The sequence below is a fragment of the Chrysemys picta genome, chromosome 2 (assembly GCF_011386835.1).
Source record: "Chrysemys picta bellii isolate R12L10 chromosome 2, ASM1138683v2, whole genome shotgun sequence".
NCBI lineage: Eukaryota > Metazoa > Chordata > Testudines > Emydidae > Chrysemys > Chrysemys picta.
Window position 1 is genome coordinate 121,453,436 of NC_088792.1, and position 16,921 is coordinate 121,470,356.

The window sequence follows — 16,921 nt, forward strand, 5'->3', positions numbered from 1 at the left end:
ATTTTTTTCCACCTTGTAAGCTCTTCAGGATAGGCACCATGTCTTTTTATATGTTTGTATAGTGTCTAGTACAATAGGACCCCATCCTGATTGTGACTTCTGGACGTTACCATAATATTAATAGTAACAAATAATAAAAATAGGCTGATAGCTCAGTGGTTTGAGCATTGGCCTGTTAAACCCAGGGTTGTGAGTTCAATCCTTGAGGGGGCCATTTAGGGAACTGGGGTAAAAATCTGTCTGGGGATTGGTCCTGCTTTGAGCATGGGGTTGGACTAGATGACCTCCTGAGGTCCCTTCCAACCCTGATATTCTATAATTAACCTAAAGAACACTATATGTTCTGCAAAGGAAGGTGTCAGATATGTGCAGTGGCAAAGGATGAAAGCTTTGGAACAAATGACTTCTATGAAATGGAATTTGGTTAAAAACTTTTTTTTATTTTAAGAAAAAATTCCTTTACTGTGTTAAACAGATTATTTAAATTGAAATACTTTTTCAAAATCTAGCTTACTTTTCAGTATTTGTATTATCAGTGTACTACTTTTTTGCCTTTTATTTCATGTGACCAATAAAACTGGATTAGTCAGTTTCATTTAAGTCTAGTCAGTTTTCACTGTCACTTTCTATTTCTCTTGCACTTGCAGTATCTGCATTTGCACTCCAAGTATTACAGTATTGTGCAAGAGAATTTTTAATTAAAAAAAAAATGTTTCTATCAACACCAGGGTTTTGCAATCCCCCCTCCTCCCCCCAAAACATATAAATAGGGTCTAACTACCTAAAAAAAGAAATTTTGCTAAAATGGTAAATTATGCTTTGATCTTTTATTGCCTCAGTTGACCTCCTTTTCATGTTTCTTTAATATTTGAAAATGTGCATGGTTTGCAAGTGAGCAATAATGAGCATCAGTATGAACGTACATCATTACATGCCACTTAATACAAAGCATTGTCAATTTAAGACAAAAATAAACATACAATAAAAACATTGAGATACAGACAGAAGAGGGGAAAAAACAGGAATTGTAACACATTCTGTAAATAATGATACCTAGACTCCTTTTTAGAGGCTGTAACACAGAAAAAAATGGAAGGAAGGGAGGTCTGTTGGATGCATACTACCTAGAGCTAGGCAAAATTTTTCAGCTGAAACTTTTTCCAGTGAAAAATGTAGATTCAGCACCAACAAAGTATTTTGAAAACTTAGGTTTGTTTTGCCAAAATGTTCATGTTGGGACAAAACAACAATTGTGGTGGTTTTGTTTTTGTTTAGCAAAGAATAAATTTTGTTTTGCCATTTTTGAAAGAAACATTTTGATTTTTTTATTTGAAATTACTTTGTTTTGAAATTTCCTTCAATTTTATTAAAAAAACAAAACCAACTTGAAATCAAATAGTTCTTCCAGTGATTGCACATGCACATTCCACTCTTGGTGTGCATGTACCCTGTGCACAGTTGCCGGAAATATTTCCCTCAGTGGTACCTGTTGGGGCAGCTCTAGTGCCTGCTGCTGGAGCTGGTGTAAAAGGCCCAGCCGACCCCAAGCCTCCTCAGTTCTTTCTCACCACCTGTGACAGTTGCTGGAACTGCCCTTCGTGCTTTTGCAAATACTCCCAGTGGACCGTGTTCTCTTGTATTTTATTGTAAATAGTTTAGTTTAATTAAGGTTATTAGAGTTTAGTATAGTTAGATAGGTGTTTACTCCACCTGAAGGTTTTGGTCGATTCCCGGTACTGAGGGATTTGGAAGATGTCTCTCACCAGGCTTCAGGTCCTGTGTTTCCTGCAATAAAACTATGCTCATCAGCGACTTGCACTCAAGTTGCTTAAAGTGCCTAGGGGAGGTTCATATTGGAGAGCGTTGCCAAATTTTCAGGCACTGTAAGCCTCTCGTGAAGAAAGATCGTGAAGCCAGGCTAGAGTTTTTACTCATGGAGGCTGCCTTGAGACCTCCATCTGAACCGGGTTGGTGGACTCGACATTGGGTGCATTGGCATCAGTAAGGATTGCACTTCGCTCTGTGCCTGAGTCTCAACACCATTTACCATCCTCAATGCCTAAGAGAGGCATAAGAAGCAGACAGCCAAAAGGGGAAGGTCCCAGGCACCCAAGTCTGCTAGGCAAGGGTTTAAGAGGAGAGTGTGGTCCAAGTCTAAGCACTCCTCTGCAGAAGATGGAACAGTTGACTCTGGCATCTGGGTAAGTGCCATGGAGTCTGGAGCCAGAAAGAGCTCCTTCCACCTCTGCAGCAGCACACCATACTGATGCTGTCCCGGTACCGACTGTGCCGGAAGCATTTGCAGCTGCCAGTGCCTTGACTCTGTCAGTAGCAGTATTGCCGGTAGTGCAAGAGTCAATACTGTCAGTGCCAGCAGACACAGGAGAGCCAGCAGGATCGCTGCAGTGCTCGGTGCTGTGCCAGCCTCACATACTCCTGACGGCTCACCCTTTGATGGTACCATTAAAGAGAAACACCTGTGATGCTATCCTCTCTGCAGGCCTCTCTACCTCTGCGGCAGTCACTGGCATGATCTGCAATTGGACCTCTGTAGACAGCAGAAAGAGAGTCATCTTCCAAATCGGAGATCAGGTCCTATATTTCCCATCTTCAGAACCACTCTTGCTACCCCTCTTACAGATGTTTCCACCCTTCCATGGATCCTATCACAGGAGTACCATCGTGTGGTTGGCTGGGGGTGCGTCGCTAGGGGGCTCACCCCTGGCCAGTGGCCTTTTTGGAATCTGTGCTACTTTCTCCTTGTTTCCAGATCGTATTCCATTAACTCCTGTTTAGTGGCCTCCAAAAGACACGTGGCACCTACCCACTGGGCAGCACCTGTTCCTGCCTCCAGTACCTCGCCTGGTACCAGACATCAAGAACTGGCTCAACAGGATCCTTTGGATCAAGAAATGATGGAAGAGCATCCACAGACAGAAATGGGTTCCTCTTCATCCTCCCCTGATGAGGCTGTCATGGAGGGGTGGGGAGGTGGGGGGGGGGAGCATGTCGCCTACCCCAGATGACTATAACACCTGGTCCACACTAACCCCCCACTTTGGACTAAGGTACGCAAATTCAGCTACGTTAATAACGTAGCTGAATTCGAACTACCTTAGTCTGAACTTACTGCGGGTTCAGACGCGGCAGGCAGGCTCCCCCGTCGATGCCGCGTACTCCTTTCGCCGAGCTGGAGTACCGGCGTCGACGGCAAGCACTTCCGGGATCGATCCGGGATCGATTTATCGCGTCTAGACAAGATGCGATAAATCGATCCCAGAAGACCGATCGCTTACATCCGGACCAGGAAGTAAGTATAGACGTACCTTAAGGCACACCAAGAATTATTAAGTCTGGACATGCAGATGGAGGAAGTAAAAAAATCCTCACACAACCTGGTTGATATTTTAGCCACTGCAGGTCCTTCCAAAGTGGCCCTACCTCTCAATGGGGGCCATTATGGACCCAGTTAAGGCACTGCAGCAGACACCTGTATCCCTTCCACCACTACTATAAGGGCCAAGCGCAAGTATTATGTACCTGCCCAAGGTAACGAGTTCCTTTATTCCCAACCCCCCAGGTCCTTGGTAGCTGCCAATGAGAGGCAAAGACAGGGGCATCAGGGTTCAACCCCAAAATCAAAATACTAAAAAAAAGTTAGATCTGTTTGGTAGGAACGTTTACTCTACTGGGGGGGTTGCAGTTCAGGATTGCAAACCAGCATGCACGTTTGGGTGGGTATGACTTTAATGTATGGGACTCCATGCTAAAATTTAATGACATGCTGCCAGAAGATGTAAGGCAGATGTTCTCCTTGCTAGTGGATGAGGGAAAATTGATAGTGAGGGCCTTGTTGCCAGATGTTTTGGATGCAGCTGACTTGGCTGCCAGATCTATGGCTTCACTAGTGGCCATGCAAAGGAGTTTCTGAGTGCCATCTTCTGGGTTCCTGTAGGAGGCCAACAGACAGTGCAGTATCTCCCCTCTGAGGGATCCTCACTCTTCTGAGAGCAGACTGATGCTAAGTTCCATGGGTTAAAAGACTCCAAGGTAGTTCTAAAGTCCCTTGAGTTGTACGCCCCAGTCCCTTCCAGGAAGCACTTCAGGCCTCAGCAGTTTCTCCGGTATTCTGCTCCAGCTATCTGACAGGACCTGCAGAGAAAGAAGAGTAGAGGTTATAGGTTGCCTCCTCTACCTAACTCTGTATCAATGTTTGCCCACCATCCAGGAGGTTCTAAGCAGGTGTTTTGATGGGAAGCTCAAAGATGGCATACAAGTTCCCAGGATGCCAGACCCTGTTTTTCCTTTGTTTGCAGACCACCTTTCCCATTTCCTCAGAGATTGATCCCATATCGCCACGGACTGTTGAGTGTTGAGCACTGTAGAAGTGGGAGTGGGATACACCTTCCAGTTTATTTCTGTCCCTCCCCATCCCTCTTCAGGGACCCCCTTCACAAAGAACTTCTGGTCCAGGAGGTTCAATCTCTCCCTCAGGTGAGAGCCATGGAGGAGGTTCTGCAGAATTTAATATGGAAGGTATTCTGTTTCTGTTATTTCCTAATCCCGATAGCCAAGGGAGGTCTCAGACCTATTTTAGACCTGTATTAGTTCAACAGCTATATCATGATCATCCTGGCATCCATTATACCTGTCTGGATCCTTGAGACTAGTATGCTGCCCTCAATTTAAGATATGCCTACTTCCATGTTTTCGCTTACCAAGGGCACAGATGTTCCTCTGGTTTGTAGTGAAGCACTCGCATTACCAGTTCACAGTGCTTCTGTTTGGCTTGTCTGCAGCTCTTTGGGTGTTCACAAGCTGTATGGCCATGATGGCAACATTCCTCAGGAGACTAGGAGTGCAGGTCTGTCCTTGCCTGGACCGCTGGCTTGTCAAGCACCAGCCCAAAGCCCAGGTTATATCCAGCATTCAATTCACTTAGTCAACCTTCAAGGCCTTAAGCCTACTGATCAATGCAAACAAGTCTATTCTTTGCCTAGTACAGAGGATAGAGTTCAGAGGGACTATGTTGGACTCTACCCAAGCTAGAGCATTCCTCCCAGAGTCAAGATTCCAGTCTATTTGATCTCTTGTGACAGACATCAAGATTCATGCAGCCCAAAACTGTATGAGGCTCCTAGGGCACATGGCCTCGTGCACATATGTAATACACCATGCCCCGGCTGCACCTCACACCCCTCCAGTTGTGGCTGGCCTCAGTGTACTTGCTAAGCCATCTTCATCTGGACCCTGTGCTCACAGTATCTTCACGGGTTCTAATTTAGCTGAATTGGTGGTTGGATCCTCTGTGTGCAAATGTTCCCTTCGTCCACTCTCAACTGTCAGTCACTCTGGTCTCTCTCGTTGGCTCTAGGGTGGGGAGCTCACCTGGGGCTCCAACTAACTCAAGGTCTTTGGCCCTTAGAATCATAGAATATCAGAGTTGGAAGGAACCTCAAGAGGTCATCTAGTCCAACCCCCTGCTCAAAGCAGGACCAATTCCCAGCTAAATCATCCCAGCCAGGGCTTTGTCAAGCCGGGCCTTAAAAACCTCCAAGGAAGGAGACTCCACCACCTCCCTAGGTAACGCATTCCAGTGTTTCACCACCCTCCTAGTGAAATAGTTTTTCCTGATATCCAACCTGGACCTCCCCCACTGCAACTTGAGACCATTGCTCCTTGTTCTGTCGTCTGCCACCACTGAGAACAGCCGAGCTCCATCCTCTTTGGAACCCCCCTTCAGGTAGTTGAAGGCTGCTATCAAATCCCCCCTCATTCTTCTCTTCTGGAGACTAAACAATCCCAGTTCCCTCAGCCTCTCCTCATAAGTCATGTGCTCCAGACCCCTAATCATTTTTGTTGCCCTCCGCTGGACTCTTTCCAATTTTTCCACATCCTTCTTGTAGTGTGGGGCCCAAAACTGGACACAGTATTCCAGATGAGGCCTCACCAATGTCGAATAAAGGGGAACGATCACGTCCCTCGATCTGCTGGCAATGCCCCTACTTATACAGCCCAAAGGAAGCTTAAGGAAGCTCTCTCTTCATATCAACGTTAGAGAGCCCAGGATGATTTGTCTTGCCAGTCAGGCTTACCTGCCTCATGTCAGGGGAGAAACCTGTTTGTTCTTACAGACAACAACACAGCAATGTTTTACCTCAACAGGCAAGGAGGAGCTCGCTCTTCACTCTTTTGTCAGGAAGCAGTCCACATGTGAGAATTTTGCATAGCCCATTCAATCAATCTCGAGGCCTCTTACCCTGCAATGATCCATAATGAGCTAACAGACCACCTGAGCAGGTCATTTTCCAGTCACCACGAGTGGTCTCTTTGTGCAGATGTAGCCAGATTCTTTTTCCAGCAGCAGGGGACTCCCCAAATAGACCTATTTGCAAACAAGTACAACAGATAATGTCACCAGTTCTGCACCCTGCAAGGCCATAGTCTGGGCTCCAATTCACAGTTGTCATGCTGCTACCCTGGACAGAAAAGCTTTACTATGATTCCTCCCCCTCCCCCCCGACTCCTGCACAGAGTGCTACTGAATATCAAGCGGGACCCGCCCAGGCTATATTAATAGCCCTGGGATGCCTCTGCCAACACTGGTTCTCCACTCTACAGGACCTCAGTGGCAGCTCCAATCACTCCTGTTGCACCTTGATCTCTCAGAACCATGGTCGGCTGCTTTACCTGACACTGCAGTCCCTTCATTTAACAACCTTGAAGTTCCATGTTAAATCCCAAAGAGCAGACTTGCTCAGAGAAAGTTTGCCAGGTCTTACTAGGTGGCCCTGGTAGAGGGATTTCTGCTGCTTATCTGGACTTGTCAAACCTTAGGGGTTGTCTACAGGTGCTGGTTGATTTAAGTTAGGCAATTTGAGTTACGTTAGTAGCGTAATTCAAGTCAATGTAGCTTAGATCTACTTACTGTGGAGTGCACACTATGCTATGTTTATGGGAGACGCTCTCCTGCCAACATTGCTTCTGTCTCTTGTTGAGGTGGAGTACAGAAATTGACGGGAGAATGCTTTCCCATCGATTTGAGGGTGTCTTCACTAGACTGCTAAATTGATGCCACTGCATCGATTGCAGCAGTGCCGATTTAGCTCCATAGAGAAGACAAGCCCTTAGTCTTCCATATGCATTTGTCTATCCAACGTATACTCGACTATCTGCTGCACCTGAAACAGCAAGGCTTAGCAGTTTCCTCTATCAAGGTTCGTCTGGCAGCATGAAGTGAGGAGAAGCGGCCTCCTGCCCTGTCAGAAGGGAAGAGATCCGAGATCACCCCCTAGTGGGCAGAACCAGGCCACCTGCAGCCGCCCTGCCGGAAGCAGAGGGGTCGGACAGGAAGCTGGACTATAAAAGGCCAACCTCCTAGCTCAGTAGGGAGAGGGCTGCCAGAGGAGCAGGACATCTCTTCCTTGGTGCCGGGGCCCAGAGCTGAAGGAGATGGCTGCCCGACCAGAGGAGTTACCTGAATTGCCGGAGACCAGCAACGCCAATGAACTGCCGGGACGTCCATTGACTCTTTACCCCGGGGAGACTGAGGACAACCCCGGAATCCAGGTACCCCAAACTGGGCAGGGTAGGAAGGAGCCCAGGGACGCCGAATAGGGTTCAGCTGTGGAGTTATTGTGAACTGGCCAGCGTGTTGCAGGCGGATCCCCGCTGACCTAGTGGCTCAATACCCTGCCACTAATAGGGTATTGGAGTGGGAGGCCTGTGTCCCCCTACCCCGGGCACCCCACCTGTGAAGGGGGGCCACCTCACCACTAATAAGCCAGGAGACCTGAATTGTTCTGGTGCCCGCCGGAGCTAGGGCGCCAGGCGCATTTGCTGTCATTCCCAGTTGGGAGCTAATTCCCCATCCTGAAGTGCTGGGCCTGTATCGCATGGACTCAGCCTAAGATATAAACTGTGAACTGCCCTGACTGAAGGACTGGGGCGGAAAGAGTAATTAAGGCCTGGTCTGAGTGTCAGCCAGGACTGCTAAGTGCTCACTGCCGTGATTGAGGGATTTGGCAGAAGGACTAACTGCTAATTGGACTAATCACCAGGTAGACTCACTAGCTGTGAGCTGCGCCTGCTTGAGAAGCAGGGAGGGGGTGCGGCCTCCTGCCCTGTCAGAAGGGGAGAGACACCCAAACCTCCTTACACAGCAATATCAGCTTTCCATCCTTGTGTGGATAACTGTTCTGTTTTTTCTAATGACATGACAAGTAGATTCCTTAAAGGTCTCGAAAGATTGTACCCTCAATAAGGGAGCCAGTTCCCCCTTAGAACTTGAACTTGGTTTTGACTAAATTTATGAGACCACCATTTGAGCCTTTAGCAACATTCTCCATTCTACACTTTTGTGGCAAGTGGTTTTCCTAATTGCTGTCACTTCTGCCAGAAGGTCTCTGAACTGTGTGCCCTCATGTCCGATCCACTATACACAGTCTTTTTTAAAGATAAAGTTCACTTACACTCTCATCAGAGTTTTCTCTCTAAGGTAGTTTCAGATTTTCTTATCAATCAATCAGTGTATTTACCTGTTTGTTTTTTATTTTACTCCAAACCACACGCAAATTGGGACAAGCAATGGCTATACTTGTTAGACAAGCACAGGCATTCTACATGGGTAGGACCAAACTGTTTCGGCAGTCCACCCAACTGTTTTTGGCTATAGTGGACAGAATGAAAGGTCATCCAGTCTCTTCACAGAGAATTTTATTTTGGATAATTTTTCTTTTATCCATGCTTGTTATGACCTGGCAGACTACCTGACAAGCTGACTGCTTATTCCACAAGATTGCAGTGTCCTCAATGGAATTACTAGCACAGATCCCTGTACCGGACATTTGTGAAGCAGCAACCTGGTCATGAGTGCACACTTTCTCCTCCTATTACGCCTTCACCTATTATTCTAGAGTTGATGCCAAATTTGGTCGAACTGTGCTACAGTCAGTGTGTATGTGAACTCTGATCCCTCCACCTATTTTACTGCTTGGGAGTCGCCAAGAGTGGAAGGCACATGTGCAATCCCTTGAAGAACAAAAAACCACTAAACTTCCATAACTGTTGTTTCTCAAGATGTGGTGCACACATCCATTCCACAACCCACCTTCCTACTCCTCTACATCAGAGTTTCCAGAAAGAAAGAACTGAGAGGGTCTCAGAGTTGGCTGAGGGAAACATTTCTGGTGACTATGCACGGGGCACATGCAAACCAAGAGCGGAATGCACATGTGCAACGTGTATCAAAAAACAGCAGTCACAAAAGGTTAGTAACTTTTTGTTGTTGTTCAAGCCAAAATTAATTTTTTTTGACTTCTCAATTTGTTTGGTGTAGTGAGTTTGTCAGGTCAGAGGTAAGAGTTGTTTGCAAAGAACGGGATCCTTTGCCAAAGGAGATGTGAGTCACAACCTGTATGAGGTACTCTTTCCCTTTTTAAAATTAAATAAGGGTACATTTTAAAAAAGTGAGGTACAAAGATAAACAGCACAAATAAACTATATCCTGTTAAATATTACATAAAGTAGAACCTCAGAGTTATGAACACCAGAGTTACGAACTGACCGGTCAACCTCACACCTCATTTGGAACCAGAAGTACGCAGTCAGGCAGCAGCAGAGACCCAAGGGGGAAAAAAAAGCAGACACAGTACAGTAGTGTGTTAAACATAAATTACCAAAAATATAAATGGAAAGTATAAAATAAAGATTGGACAAGGTAAGGAAACTGTTTCTGTGCTTGTTTCATTTAAATTAAGAGGGTTAAAAGCAGCATTTTTCTTCTGCATAATAAAGTTTCAAAGCTGTATTTGAAAGAACAACTATAGTGTTTTGTTCAGATTTATAAATGTTTCAGAGTTACGAATAATCTCCATTGCTGAAGTGTTCATAACTCTGAGGTTGTATTGTATAGCTAATTCATCTTTATTTTACGTATACTAACTTAAATTAAACGTTTTTCCCCATTGTCTTGAATCTTTTTTCAAAGCTTAATGCTTTGAGAGGGATAATGTAACACATGATCCTCCTCTCACCCCTCCTAACTAACCTAGGCCTGACCCTGCAACTGTATTACCATGAGTAGTCATACTCACAATAGTGAAGTTAAGCTTGTGCATGAGTTTTTGCAGGATTGGGACCCTAATGGTCTGGGTTAGTTGTTGGGAGAGTTGTTCAGCTGAAGAGTGGTAATCTTAAGTGTTTTAGCCCTTGCATGGTGAGCTGATAGTGTTTTTTTGGGGGGGGTTTAAGCGTATCAGCAGAAGATTAACTTAACCTTAAAGCAGTTTTTGAAGTAGCTTAATTTGAAGATGGTAATGTAAGTTATCTGTTGTTGAATTTAGACAACTGATAATTTGACTACTGTGGTTACTTTTTACTTAGGTAACTTGGCATGAAATTGCAAGGCCTCAAGTACATGGATATGACATGCATTGTCTAGCAATGACTGGCCGATTTCAGTTTGTTTCTGGAGCAGATGAAAAGGTGCTTCGAGTCTTTACTGCCCCCAAGAATTTTGTGGAAAACTTCAGTAACATCAGTGGTATTTCAATGGAGAAACTATGTTCCAGTGTAAGTATTGAAACAAACAAACAAGCGTTTGATAAAATAGCACCTTTGGGAGAGAGAGAGAATCATCACTACAGCATAACTATTGAGATTAAAATTTATTAAATGTCAAAATAATTTTAAAAAATCCTGAAACCACAGCCCTTAGATATTTCTCCCTTTCCAGTCTATTCAGGCAGGGGTGTGTGTACTTAGATCACATGTACCTTCTCTATCGTTTTATCAAATTGGCTGGATAGAAGGAAGGTTGCTGAGGGTTCTAAAGTGTATGGATATTTAGTAAAGGTCAGCATGTGTAAGCTACTCTTAATAAACAATTAAAAACAAATCTTGTGAATAGGTTCTCAAGAATGTAAGGGAATAATAGCATTATCTAGATGTAGTTGCTGTTGTGTGGTATTATTTGTTCTTTAATGGTATGTTTTGAAACAATCCAAGGCTCCCAGAAGCTATTGCATTAGATATTGTATATAAATGTTGTATACATACTCATCAATGTCTCTTTCCTTTTACCTTGCCTTGTCTTGTCTTTAAACTGTCTTGTGAGGTCTTTATGTCCCAGTTTTCCAGGCTACAGCTTTGCTTCCTTATCCACAGAAAGAGACATGACCACAGCATCTCCATCCTAAAATAGCTTCACTGACTTCCCTGTGATCCAAATCAAATCCATTCTCTTCTCATACTAACTTGCTTAATCTTAATAGGTCTTGTCTCTCAGGTTCAATCCTTCCTGCTCTCTATCTGCTCATCTAGCACTGGCTCCTTTTCCGTTCCATAACATACTCTCTGCACTACAAGCTCATGAGCTCTCTCTGCTGCAGCTACTACCAACTGGAACAATCTTCTTGTGTCCAAACATTTTAGAGTTTCCATGTATTAAATATCAGCTGGAAAAAAATCTTCTCCTATGGCTACTCATATTATTTCTCACTATTTGTCTTTAACGTGAAAAAGCATTTGTGATCATTTGTGTTAATGAAGCTATACGAAATAACATATTGTACTGTATGATGCAGACACATGCTCTGTTTGATTTTCCACACAGTTCTCCCTTTGTACTCTGTGACCTACAGTATTCCAGAACTTTTTACAGGCCTTGTCTGCACAGGAAAGTTTTACCAGTTAGATTGTAACTATGTTCAATACATCTATGATACAAGTTTGATCAGAATAACCCCGTTTGGACACACTTATTCGGGTATAAAACTGGCTTTTTTGATTTAGCTTAAACCCCATCCTCGTGACATAAGGCACTTTTATACCAAAATAAGTGTCCACTTTAAACAAGGCCTTAGAGACTGTTATTTGTATTCTGGGTTTCTGATGTGGCTTTATGATATAATTAAATATTGTTTATCAGGTAAGGTGTTTCCACCAAATCTGTTAACCCAATCTTGGAAAATACTTTTGTCTCAGTGAATTTGCACAGAGGTGCTGAGTATGAATATACGCACCAGCAGGTACTGATCTCTCATGTCCCTGCCCTCCCACCCCCCGAAAAGTGCTCCAACCTGACTTCACGTCCCTAGCTTTGGCTTTCTCCCAGGGCTTCCCTTCCTTTGACATATAGCTGATGCAAACTGCCAGTCAGCTAACAGGACCTTTTCTCTCCCTATCCTGCCATGTGCCCAAAGCAAAGCTGCCCCTTTGGCACCCGAAGTCTTCTTGAAAATCCCAGGTATATACTCTCACCTCCTTTCCCCCCAGAAAAATCCTTTCTTGTACCCAGACCTCAAAACACCCAGTTCCCAGGTCTTGTTTTCCTGGAAACTGTATTGTTTGAGTTAAGTATTCACTTTATAAAAGCAATCTATATATATTTTGAATAAGTGCAGTTACCTCAGAATACCTGTACTAAAATGATTACAGATGCATGCTTCACATCAAATCTAGAAAATTGAGCAAAGTTCACCATATGTAGTTTCAGAGGAGGGGCTGAAGCATGGCATGGCTTTCAAAGTCTGGCAGTGCAGCTGCTCAAGCATACACTTCCCTGAGGAATTCTGGATGGTTCAGAGGCTTCTTCTACAATGTGACACGTCTTTATTTCCCTCTAGTGACATCTGGCCCTTGATTTTAAAGTACCCATAAAGTATACTAACTTCTGCATGAAAATATGTTTACTTTTTTTACCCAGGAAGCTGTTGACCTTCCAGAAGGTGCGACTGTTCCTGCTTTGGGTTTGTCCAATAAAGCTGTCTTTCAGGGTAAGACTATTGTGAAATAGTGTGAAGGCACTCCAGAGTTGTTTGTAAATTTACATCATTACTTGTCTTAAAAGTGTATATTTGATGACTTGACTAAGTCTGCTACCATACAACTGATTAACATTTAAGATCACCTGGAACTGTTGTTAGGTGCTGAGCATTTACTTGTCTATGTAGACTTCTTTATTGGTGCCCACCCTATTTGAGTGCCCTCCCGAAGGTAAAAGTGACAACAATAATCTCTCCTTTCCCTGCCATCAGAGACAGGCTTAGGAATTTTTAATACTGATGTATGAGAATGAAGGTGCTGATATGGGAATGCTTGAGCAAAGAGATGGGGTTTGCATTCAGCTCTAATATGGTGGGATTAGTGGCCATTCTTATTTCACCTGGCAAGTGAGTTCCCTAGTCCTGATACAGCTCCTATGAATGTTTATCTTCTGCAGTCACTAATCTTCCCCTATGACCAGCTAGTTCATTATTGCAGTAAATAATTGTTATAATGGTGGAGGGAGTGGGGAGTCTCAAGTGACTACGACCAATTCACAGCCCCGGCTTGATGGTGCATGCTTTTCTCCTCTCGTGGATGAGGCGCCTGTTGTATGCATTCCCGCCGTTCCCTCTCATCCACAAGGTCCTCCTCAAGGTCCGGGAGGACAAGGCTTCGCTGATTCTCATAGCTCCGGTGTGGCCCCGCCAACACTGGTTCTCCATGCTGTTGAACCTCTTGGTGAACATGCCGATGACTTTGCCCATGATTCTGTTTGGCCCAAAAGGGGCTTGTGGTTCTTTAGGGGTTCTTGGTGAAGGACTGAGTTGAATGACCCAGGACGAGGAGAAATGGATACAACTCAATTTTATTATATGATGATAATTATAATATAATGTTAATTTTATGAATTCTTATTAACTTGCTACTATACTATGTAACAGATTTTAAGCAACTATAATTACTATGTAACTAAATTTGTAACACTTGCAATTATTATGTAACTAACTTTAAAAAGCACTTACAAGATAAGGGAAAGGAAACACATTAACAGTTGAGGCCTTTTTCAGTCTAACCACAGTATGAGGTAACAAGCAAAGTAACCACAAACAAAGCAATGATAGTTAACTAATTACTTACAACCATGCAGATAACAGTCAGATGGGAGAGCATATACATAATGAGTTCGAGCCGGCTATACGACACACGTTCAGGCTGGATTCGGGAGCGGGAGGGTCAAGCCCAAGTTGATCAGACCTGGACTGGCCGTGACGTAGGTTCGTTTTCGGGACACCTCTAATTGCTATACAGGGGTGACTAAATATATAGTTTTTGGAAGTGAATGTGGCACGCGTTGATTGGTTTTTTAGTGCCCCACTGTCTTCCCCTTATTAGGAAGAACAGTACAATATGGAAACTGCAGAAATGGCTTTTTGTGTGGTAACACTAGGGACACATAAGTTTCCTGTGATAAGCACTATGCCCTAATAAGGTTGTGCAGTCTATTGGGCCTCTTTCCTGGCTTCAGGTCCGCTGCGGGGTTGCGAAGCGGCCACGCCAAAACGAATGGGGGGGAGTATACGCTGTATTAACAGATTCCTCATCACGCAAGGCCATGGCTTCCTTCAGCACCCCAACCTAGAGTCTTTCCACCTCAGCACATGGAAAATCCATGGTTAAACCCATTAGCGCTCCAGTGCTCTGATTCGGTTTGGAAGGTTCTCCTTGGCAGTAGAAAACCCTCCACTCGTGCCACTTATCTAGCCAAGTGGAAAAGGTTCTCTGTTTGGTCCTCACAGAATGGCACCCTTCCTCTGCAGTCCTCAGTCCCCTTTGTACTGGACAACTTACTCTACATAAAGCAGCAAGGGCTAGCAGTCTCGTCAATCAGGGTGCACCTGGCAGCTATTTCTGCTTTCCACCCGGGCGCAGCAGGGTAGTAGGTATTTGCTAACCCCATGGTTGGATGCTTCCTTAAAGGGCTAGACAGACTGTACCCCCAGGTGTGACAATTGGTCCCCCAATGGGACCTTAACCTGGTCCTCTCAAGGCTCATGGGGCCCCCTTTCAAACCTCTAGAACTTGTTTTCTGCTTTACCTCTCTTGGAAAGTGACATTTCTCATGGCGATAATGTGGCTCAAAGCTTTATTGTCTGAGCCCCCTTATACAGTGTTTTATTAGGGCAAGGTACAACTGTGTCCACACCCGGCTTTTCTCCCTAAGGTTGTTTCACAATTTCATGCAAATCGGGACATCTTTTTACCAATGTTCTTCACAAAGCCGCATGCTAATGACAGAGAACGCAGGTTCCATTCCCTAGAAGTCAGATGGGTGCTGGCTTTTTACATTGAGCGGACAAAGCCATTTAGGAAGTTGACGCAACTCTTCATCGCCATTGCTCAGAGAATGAAAGGGCTGATGGTCTCATCCCAATGAATCTCTTCTTGGATCATGGCCTGTATCAGGACATGTTACAACCTGGCAAAGACACCAGCCCCAGCATTGACGGCGCACTCCATGAGAGCGCAAGCTTCATCTGCAGTGCTCCTGGCACAGGTCTCCATTGAAGACATCTGCAGGATGGCGACCTGGTCATCTGTTCCTACCTTTACATCGCACTACGCCGTCACACAGCAGGCTAGAGACAATGCCGCGTTTGGTAGAGCAGTGCTTCAGTGTGCAACTCTGTGAACTCCGACCCCTCCTCCAAAGGACTGCTTGGGAGTTACCTACTTGGAATCAACATGAGCAATCACTCAAAGAAGAAAAAATGGTTACCTACCTTTTGTAACTGTTGTTCTTCAAGATGTGTTGCTTATGTCCATTCCAAGACCCACCCACCTCTCTGTCTGAGTATCCGTCAAGAAGGAACTGAAGAGGTGGCGGGTCGGCATGGACCTATATACACAGCCATGAAGGCTCCACTCCAAGTGGCTCCACAACCGACTCAATGGGTACCGCTAGGGAAAAGCCTTCTGATGATTGTGCATGCGGTGCGCACACACCTACTTGGAATGGACATGAGCAACACATCTCGAAGAACAACAGTTACGAAAGGTAGGTAACTGTTTTTAATTTTTAGACCAAAATAATTCCTAACCAAGATTAACTCTTTTTCCCCCCATACCCCAAAGCCTCAGCAAATGAAAGCGAGTGGAGCATATGATTGATGTGATTTTAAAAACAGTTCAAATACACCTCTACCCTGATATAACATGACCCGATATAACACGAATTCTGTAAGAATTCCAACTAGTCATGCATAAACACTGTCAACAGTTTGGTAAATCACTATAGGCTGACTTTTATTACTCTGCCGAAGCATCTTTCACCATGAAGGTGTCCCAGAGTGGTTGTCTGAAAAGAGATAAGTGGTAGTGATTTGGGGGAAGGGGGAACCTTTCTTTTCTGTTCTGCCTCATTTTTCCTCCCTGCTTATATATTTTTTCTTAGTGCTTTCTGCATGCCAGATATCTTCTCTGGAGAAGTCATCATCCAGAATTGAAAATTTATTACTTGATAGCATCCTTTCTGAGACTGATCTCTCCCTGAGTATACCCCACCTGATAAGTTCTTTGGGTATCTTTTCAGTGGCCTCTTTAGGGTCAGATTAACAGTTGAATTTTAATTTACTAATTTACTTCAACTTTAGGCACCTACTGTATTTAAGTGCTGAGCACCCAGCAGCTCACATTTAAGTTCATGGGAAGTGCAGGGTTTGGCACCTTTGAAAGTTAACCCCTTGTTTAGGTGCCTAAATATAGATTTACAAGGCTAACTTTAGGCACCCATTTTTAAAATCTTGGCTGTAGTGTTTCCACACATCTTTGAAAATACTCCTCTGGTGCACGGGGAGAAGCACATGGCCAACTCCTGGAGTTTGTGGATGAGTCTGAACTGCCTCAGAGTCTTTGTAAGAGAGAGACAGACCAAATGCCTCTAGTCCAGGGAGAGGTCAGTCCCAGAAAGAAAATAATCAAGTAAGAAGTTTTCCATTTCATACTATATATTTGTCTGACAAAGTTTTTTTCCCCCTACTTCCCTAGATGTACATTAGATACTTGAACTTATATTAGATAACTAGTTCCTATTTTGCATAGTAGGATATTACTGAAATAGACGCATCTTCATCTAAATACTTTCTGTCCTAAAACT

At 44.3% G+C, this 16,921-nt stretch overlaps 1 protein-coding gene across 9 annotated transcripts in view; it reads left to right on the forward strand.

The window, feature by feature from the left end:
- ELP2 (elongator acetyltransferase complex subunit 2) overlaps positions 1-16,921 on the forward strand; it is a 150,753-nt gene that overhangs the window by 88,140 nt on the left and 45,692 nt on the right. For all 9 annotated transcript variants that reach the window (XM_065584139.1, XM_065584132.1, XM_065584133.1 and 6 more), the window contains exons 13-14: positions 10,384-10,572; positions 12,707-12,776. In XM_065584139.1, coding sequence (XP_065440211.1) covers positions 10,384-10,572; positions 12,707-12,776 — 259 coding nt within the window. The remainder of the gene's footprint in view (positions 1-10,383; positions 10,573-12,706; positions 12,777-16,921) is intronic.